Source organism: Euphorbia lathyris, chromosome 10 (assembly GCF_963576675.1).
Source record: "Euphorbia lathyris chromosome 10, ddEupLath1.1, whole genome shotgun sequence".
NCBI lineage: Eukaryota > Viridiplantae > Streptophyta > Magnoliopsida > Malpighiales > Euphorbiaceae > Euphorbia > Euphorbia lathyris.
In genome coordinates this window covers 47,704,585-47,712,340 of record NC_088919.1, presented here as the reverse complement: position 1 = coordinate 47,712,340, position 7,756 = coordinate 47,704,585, and the positions used below count along the sequence as shown (strand labels likewise).

General features: G+C 35.0%; 1 protein-coding gene across 2 annotated transcripts; it reads left to right on the top strand.

Moving 5' to 3' along the window:
- The first annotated feature begins 385 nt into the window (after nucleotides 1-385).
- On the top strand, nucleotides 386-4,174 carry LOC136208858 (auxin response factor 18-like). 2 transcript variants are annotated; one of them, XM_066000116.1, is made up of 4 exons: nucleotides 386-1,009; nucleotides 1,123-2,266; nucleotides 2,919-3,838; nucleotides 3,929-4,174. In XM_066000116.1, exons 2-4 carry the CDS (start codon nucleotides 1,151-1,153, stop codon nucleotides 3,963-3,965), a joined length of 2,073 nt encoding a protein of 690 aa, XP_065856188.1. In that variant the 5' UTR covers nucleotides 386-1,009; nucleotides 1,123-1,150; the 3' UTR covers nucleotides 3,966-4,174. The 2 variants fall into 2 exon arrangements, with proteins under 2 accessions (XP_065856188.1, XP_065856187.1); XM_066000115.1 differs by having other exon boundaries at nucleotides 3,912-4,174.
- The last annotated feature ends 3,582 nt before the right edge of the window (nucleotides 4,175-7,756 follow it).

Here is a 7,756-nt window from a genome sequence, read left to right as displayed (position 1 = left end):
ACTCATCAAAATATTGTTCAGAACGACATTTACCATGAAACCACATTTTTTAATTTTCCAAAATCACCATTTTAGACTTTCCTAACCAAACAACACCTAAATGACTTGAAAACAAAAAATTTCAAAAATGAAAGTTCCTTAGAATATCATTAACTCTTTAAATTTTTTATTTTGATACTGTCAACGATCGTTTTTGAGACGTTGAGTGACCATCTGTATTAAAAGGCGTAAAGTTCAATGACCATCAAAAGTTCAGTGGTCAATGGTGTAATTTAGCCTTAAGTAAATCTGAACTTCTCACCGAAAAAAAATGATAAAAACAAATCTAGTATTTATTTTGTGTAATTTTAAATATTTGGAGTGTTAAAGGCTTTTCCTGTTGTTGTTAGTGTGTGTGCTTTTTGGACTTTTGCATGATAAAAAAAAAAGTTGTTCCTCTTTTCTCTCTCTGCTGATGCCTTCTTTATCTGCTTCTCTGTCGGCCATCGGTTTCTTGATTGAATCTTTGAAACTAAACTATCTATATATCATGCAGATTCATTAGCTTCTTCTTCTTCCTCCTCTTCTTCGCTTCTTTTTATCCTTTCCCTCTCATGGGATTTTCTCTTTCTTTCTCGAGATTTTTAGCCATTCCTCCTCAATCTCCTTCCATGCTTAACTACTTTACAATTGGGAGCACCAGCAGCAGCAGAAGCTTTCCAATTCTTGCGGATTCGATGTGGATTAGAAAGGAAGATATCGAAAACATGGTTTCTTTTTACTAATTTAGTGTACTCTGGAATTCTAGTCTCAGAATCCCCAATTTTAGTTGGAAATCTGCTTTGGAGTGTGTGTATTGATAAGGGTTGTGTTTGGTTACTGAGAAAATGGAGGAGAAAAGGGAATTTGAAGTTAGGGGTTTCTAAAATATTCTGATTTGAATTCTAATTTGTCTGTATCCGAAATGAAAAGATTCTAACAAAGATTCTTCAATTTCGCACTCTGTTTGATCATGTATGTGCTTAGTAAGGTAAATTATTGAATTGAGCTCTGTTTTTAGAGGTTTTGAATTTCATGATCACTACCTGTTTGTTTAATTGCTTCAGAGAGTGTCTAATTGCTTTGATCTATTTGGTTTTGAAGGGGATAATTATAATTAGTAAGAAGTGAAATGATTGCGTTTATGGAAGCTAAAGAAAGAGTGAAAGAAGTGGAAAAGTGCTTAGATTCTCAATTTTGGCATGCCTGCGCCGGCGGAATGCTGGAAATGCCGGTTGAGAACTCCAAAATCTTCTATTTCCCTCAAGGCCACGCCGAGCATGCTTCTGGCATGGTGGATTTCAGAAACTTCCCTCGTCTTCCTCCTTATATCCGTTGCAGTCTATCAAAAATTCAATTCATGGCGGATTTAGAAACCGATGAAGTGTATGCCAAGATGAGCTTAATTCCGATCAGCAACAGCCAGGCGGTTTCCGATGAAGATGATGAAGGTGTCAACAATGGGGGAGAAGCTAAAGACTATAAAGCAGTTTCTTTTGCTAAGACTTTGACTCAGTCTGATGCTAACAACGGCGGAGGATTTTCAGTGCCGAGGTACTGCGCGGAGACTATATTTCCCCGGCTGGATTACTCGGCGGATCCGCCGGTTCAGACCATTCTTGCAAGGGATGTTCACGGCGAGACATGGAAGTTCAGGCATATTTACCGAGGAACGCCGAGGAGGCATCTCTTAACCACTGGTTGGAGTACTTTTGTGAATCATAAGAAGCTAGTTGCCGGAGATTCCATAGTGTTCTTAAGGGCGGAGAATGGCGATCTTCGAGTCGGAATTCGAAGGGCTAAGAAGGGAATTGGAGGTAGTCCTGAGCCTTGCTGGAATCCGGCCGGTGGGAATTCTAATTCTGTTATGTCTTATGGTGGTTATGGTGGCTTTTTCAGAGAAGATGAGAATAAGCTGCTTAGAAATGGAATTGGGAATAGTAACGGAAATGGTTCCGTCGGGAAAGGGAAAGTGAGGGTTGAATCCGTCGCTGAAGCTGCTAATCTTGCTGCGAATGGGCAGCCGTTTGAGGTCGTTTATTACCCTAGGGCAGGTACGCCGGAGTTCTGTGTGAAGGCTTCAATGGTGAAAACTGCATTGCAGATCCGGTGGTGTTCAGGGATGAGGTTCAAAATGGGTTTTGAGACTGAGGATTCTTCAAGGACTAGTTGGTTTATGGGTACCATTTCTTCTGTTCAAGTTGCTGATCCTTTCCGGTGGCCGGATTCTCCATGGCGGCTGCTCCAGGTAATATTATCGTGTCATAATCCTGTTATCTTATATATATGTTTGATATGGTTATATATGATGTAAATACAAGAAAAATGATGATGATTGCGTCAATTATGTTGCGTCAGTCGGATTTTCTATGTATATCGGGATTTTCTATGTATATCGTGTTATCGTGTCGGAAATTGCGATCCTTGTTGCTTAATTTGGGATATGTTCAATTGTCATTTTTGAAGCAATTCCATAGATTGTTGGTTTTATCTGTTTAAAAGAATTCAAAGTTTGAATCTTTATCACAGTTGCTGATATATCTCTACTAAGGGGTGGCAATTCGTGTGAGTAGGTTGTATTCGTGTCATGTCGACTATAGGGTAGTGTTCAATGAGTGAACTTTAACCTAACCCGAAAAAATTCTTATAAAAATCGAGCCAATTTAAATCGGGGTTGTGTCGTATTCATGTTGTGTTTGCGGGTTACATGGAATTTTACTATCTCTTATTAAGGATCTCCTAAACTTTTTTTTTGAATCGAGGATGACATGTAAAAATATGGGAGGTTTATGTCGTGTTCATCATGAGTTGCATGTACTTTTACCATTATTAGGATAATCTCTGCCCGTCCAATCTCGTCAATACATTCTTTTTAATGTTTTCAAAATGCATTTTTGCAGGTTACATGGGATGAGCCTGATTTGCTTCAACATGTGAAACGAGTTAGCCCGTGGCTCGTGGAGCTGGTGTCGAACATGCCCACCATCCATCTTTCGCCTTTCTCTCCGCCGAGGAAGAAATCGAGAGTATCACAACACCCTGATTTTCCCCTTGACAGTCAATTTCCGATGCCCGCGTTTTCCAGCAACCTCCTTGGGCCCGGAAGCCCCTACAGTTGTCTACCGGACAACGTTCCTGCTGGCATGCAGGGAGCCAGGCATGCTCATTATGGTTTATCTTTATCAGATATCCACTTCAATAAACTGCAGATAGGTCTATTTCCGGCAGGTTTTCCGCCACTGCTTGATCATGCTGCTGCTACTACTACTCATGCTAGAAACTCGAACAACTCCGTTCTTAAAAAGCGGCCTAGCATGAGCGAGAGTGTATCGTGTGTCCTAACCATGGCGAATTCTACACACAACTCAAAGAAACCTGATGATGTTAAAGCACCCCATCTTGTACTTTTCGGTAAACCAATACTCACCGAGCAACAAATCTCTCTTGGCTGCTCGGGTGATACAGTTTCGTCAGTCCTTACTGGTAATATTTCATCTGAAGGAAACTCACATAAGACAGCAAATTTTTCCAATGGCTCTGGATCTGCCTCTCACCAGCAAAGCCTACCGAGCGAACGGCTCCAATGGTACAAGGGAAACCGCCAAGAAAACGAACCCTCTTCAGAGACCGGTCATTGCAAAGTATTCATGGAATCAGAGGATGTAGGTCGAACCGTTGACCTCTCATTGCTCGGGTCTTATGATGAACTATGCAGAAAACTTGCAAACATGTTTAGGATAGAGAATTCCGAGTCACTAAACAATGTGCTTTACCGAGATGTTACAGGCACTGTCAAACACATCGGCGACGAACCATTCGGGTGAGCGTATATCGTACTTTTTGAGGTTCTGATTATGTGTTGAAAAGTGATGTTTGATATTCAATTCTTGCAGTGATTTCTTGAAAACAGCAAGGAGATTGACGATTCGAATGGATTCAAGCAGTAACAATGTAGGATCGTAGGGGAATAAGAACAATAAATTTGGGTTTCCAAGTGTACAGCTGGCTGATCGATCGATCAAATCCTGCGTTTGGGGGCTGTCGGAACTGAAATTTTCGACTTCTAAGCTAAGAACTTAACGGATTCTTGTTTCTTTTCATTGAATATATGAATTGAATTTTGAGACTTGAATTTACTATCTTAGTTTACTAAGCATTGTGTTGGTTTCTATAGTAGTTTTTTCCATTTTTGGTAGTCTTCTGTAGGATATAAATAAAGGAATCTTTTCCTTACCTTTTGCCCTTTTCTTTTGAATGTATTGAAATTCAAATCACATAAATGCAAAATGAAATTCATGTTAAAGATCGAGTTAAACACGTTGGAATGGTTCGGGAGCTCCTTCTTCTTAAGCATTATCCCTCGTTCAACTCTTATGTATGAAGAAAACAATTGTTCGGAAGCTCCTTCCTTTAAGTATTATCTCTTGTTCGAGTTGAGTCTTATTTATGAAGAAAATAATTGTTCGGGATCTTATTCTTCTTAAGCAGTATCCCTCGTTCGAGTCTTATGTATGGAGAAAATAATTGTTGGAGAGCTTTATTCAAATTAAAACTATAAAAAGTCTCGTTAATAAGTAAATTGATACTTATATATTGAACTACATGTGATTTTTTTTTATATTCGATCTTTTACACTATGAATAAAAAATATTGTGACATGATGGTTAGAATACCTCAAATTTAACGCTTTGACTTAAAAGAAAAAAAATACAAATGAGGAGTTATAAAGACGCAAATTAAATAAACTGAAATTGTTTCAAACAAAATTATCATTAAAAATCAAATTATAGAAAGATGTATGGAAGTGAATTTCACCATTACAACTCAATACTGTGTTTAGCCACCACGTACACTTCATCTATATATAAGAAACCACCGTGTGCACTTCAACACCAATAAACAGAAAGAAGTCAATCCTAACCACATGCACTTCAACAACACGATATCCATCCATCTATATATGAGAAACCACCACGTGCACTTCAACACCAATAAACAACAACAACAACAACAACAAAAGAGTCAATCCCGAAATCAATCCTAACCACGTGCACTTCAACAACACAATATCCCTCCATCTACATATGAGAAAGCACCACATGTACTTCAACAACAATAAACAAAAAAAAAAGTCAATCCTAACCACGTGTACTTCAACAATACGATATCCCTCCATCTACATATGAGAAAGCACCACGTGTACTTCAACACCAATAAACAAAAAAAAAAAAAAAGTCAATCCTAACCACGTGTACTTCAACAACACGATATCCTTCCATCTACATATGAGAAACCACCACGTGCACTTCAACACCAATAAACAAAAAAAAAGTCATTCCTAAACAGCAACAATTGTTGTTTTGTTGTTTTCTTCAAACCATGGATATAAAGTGTTTGGTTAGAAGTACGAGACAACTCTTAATAGCTATTTTGAAAAGAAAAATAGCTAACATCCACCAGCAACTACCGACAACAATAAATACTAACAACAACAAACTGAAACAAACAATTCCTTAGTGCCTTTTTGGTTCTAATTTTCGTTTTTCACGGCAAACAATATAATATGCGTGTTTGGGTAGGATTAAGAAACAATTGCATATAGCTATTCTGGAAGAAAAATAAATTGAATTCTATCAGCTACCAACATTGAACACTAAACAGCTAAAACAATAGATATAGTTGAATTAAATAGACTTTTAGTATCCGATCGAGTTTTCTTTTTCTATACCTCCATGTCATGGAACCGGAAGCTCGAGATGATAGTTAAGGTCCAATCATATATCTTATATTAATCTCTAACACACTCCCATACGCAAATGCCCATTGGACTTGCATCATGTACAACGCAAATTCATCCTACCATGTGTTTTTAATTTCACAAATTAATGAGGTTGTCAGGATTTGAATGCAACTGTTTGGTCTTAGAGGCACTGATACCATGTCATGGAACCGTTTGAACTAAAAGCTCTTTAGTTCAAACGGTTCCATGACACTCCCTCCCCTATTATTGTTTTATTCCAAACAATAAACCTATATTGTTCGGTTTGTGATAACTAATTTGGAAGAAAAATCAGTAAATATCTGCAATAGTAAAACGGGTAAATTACATTTATAACTACTGAACTTTACTCATTTTCATAGTATGATTACTAAACTTCAAAACGTGATATAAAAGTCACTCAATTTACATTTTTTAACATTGTGACCACTAAAAATTTCAATTTGTCGACAATAATTTACCCATAGTAAAAGATTTTGTTGAATTAAGAATATGCTCTTGAAATGAAGACTTTTGTTCAAATAAATCCAAAATGAATGATTCATAGACAAGAAAAGGAAAACATGTATCAAAGGGGCAGTTTGGTTGTTATCCTTGACTAGGAAACACATTTTTGGTTGGCAATTTTGGAATCACTCTCTAATTTTGTCATCACTACATTTAAATTTACAATGTTTCTTTCATTACCAAAAAGAATAATTTTCTCTTGAAAGTGATAGAAATTTATTAATTTTAAGAATAAACTTCTGTTTTTGTCCATGACTAAAGATAAAATTAAGTGGTTAAGGGTCTAATCAGAGATTAGATTACAAAGAAATACTTAGTTGACTAATTAATTTTATTATTATCTCACAAAAAGAAAATATCAGATTTTTCAAATAATGATTGATTGCCACGTGTTGTGAAAATTATATTAATAAAAAATATTCTCAAGTGTTTAAGAGGCAGAAGTCACAGCACATGACTTGATCATAATTACATAGTATTAAAATCATAGTTTATAAGTTAATTATGAAAAAGGATAACATTTCCCTTTCTGTAATAATATAAAATATAGGCTAAAAGAAAAAAAAATAATCTATTAGTAGAAAAATATCATTTGTTCAACAACCATAGTCTTGGAATCCATTTCTTTCACATAACTAAAATTTGGGGATGAGGGTTAATTATGTTGCTAAGATTATTCAAGAATTTCAATTTTTATTCGTATCGTGTTTGTCCAATTTGCAAACACGGATCTGTTATTTAAAAGTTTACAAATATATATATATTTTTTATAAAACATGGTATTTGAAATTAAATGGTTAAGTTCTGAAGACAATCAAAGATATTTTTATTTTGTTTTTTTAAAAATTACATATTGACAAAAAGAAATGCATTCAAATCGCATTGCAGATGCATAAAATAAATTTAAGCATCAATTTAGTTCATAAACTATCAAATTAGTAACAAGCGTAAAATGTTCATCATATGATTTATGGTTTGATTTAGGAAGCTGTATTCTGGGTTTTATCAATATGTAAATATAATTTTTTTAAATAAAAATGTATTTGGTTGTAATTAGAACTTAACAATATAATTTAAATATTTTATTTTGTAAACAAAATGTACCATATATATCTATTTGTAAACTTTTAAATCACATACGTGCATAAGCAAAACGTACCTCATATCTCTATTTCCAAAAACATCTTTTTTTAATTTGGGAGTATATGATTTTTTATTTTAAAATAACTATCAGTAATTATTTCTTAATCTTAACTCAATATTTATATATCTATTGTTTAGATTAAAAAGAATGAAGTAGATACTAAAAAAAACAAGCTACTAAATTCATATAGTTTGGATAACATATTTAGATTATTTTTGGATAGAAGTTGGTTAATAAAATCTATTTAGATTAAAATTAAATTAAAACATTAATATGATGATTTTACTCCACGTCAAAAGTTAAATCAG

What these genes read in the sequence shown, in the direction of transcription:
- LOC136208858 (XM_066000115.1), top strand. Translation starts at nt 1,151, where the DNA reads ATGATTGCGTTTATGGAAGCTAAAGAAAGAGTGAAAGAAGTGGAAAAG. An exon ending in CTCCATGGCGGCTGCTCCAG is followed by an intron (nt 2,267 to 2,918) that starts GTAATATTATCG and finishes GCATTTTTGCAG; the next exon opens with GTTACATGGGATGAGCCTGA. An exon ending in ATCGGCGACGAACCATTCGG is followed by an intron (nt 3,839 to 3,911) that starts GTGAGCGTATAT and finishes CAATTCTTGCAG; the next exon opens with TGATTTCTTGAAAACAGCAA.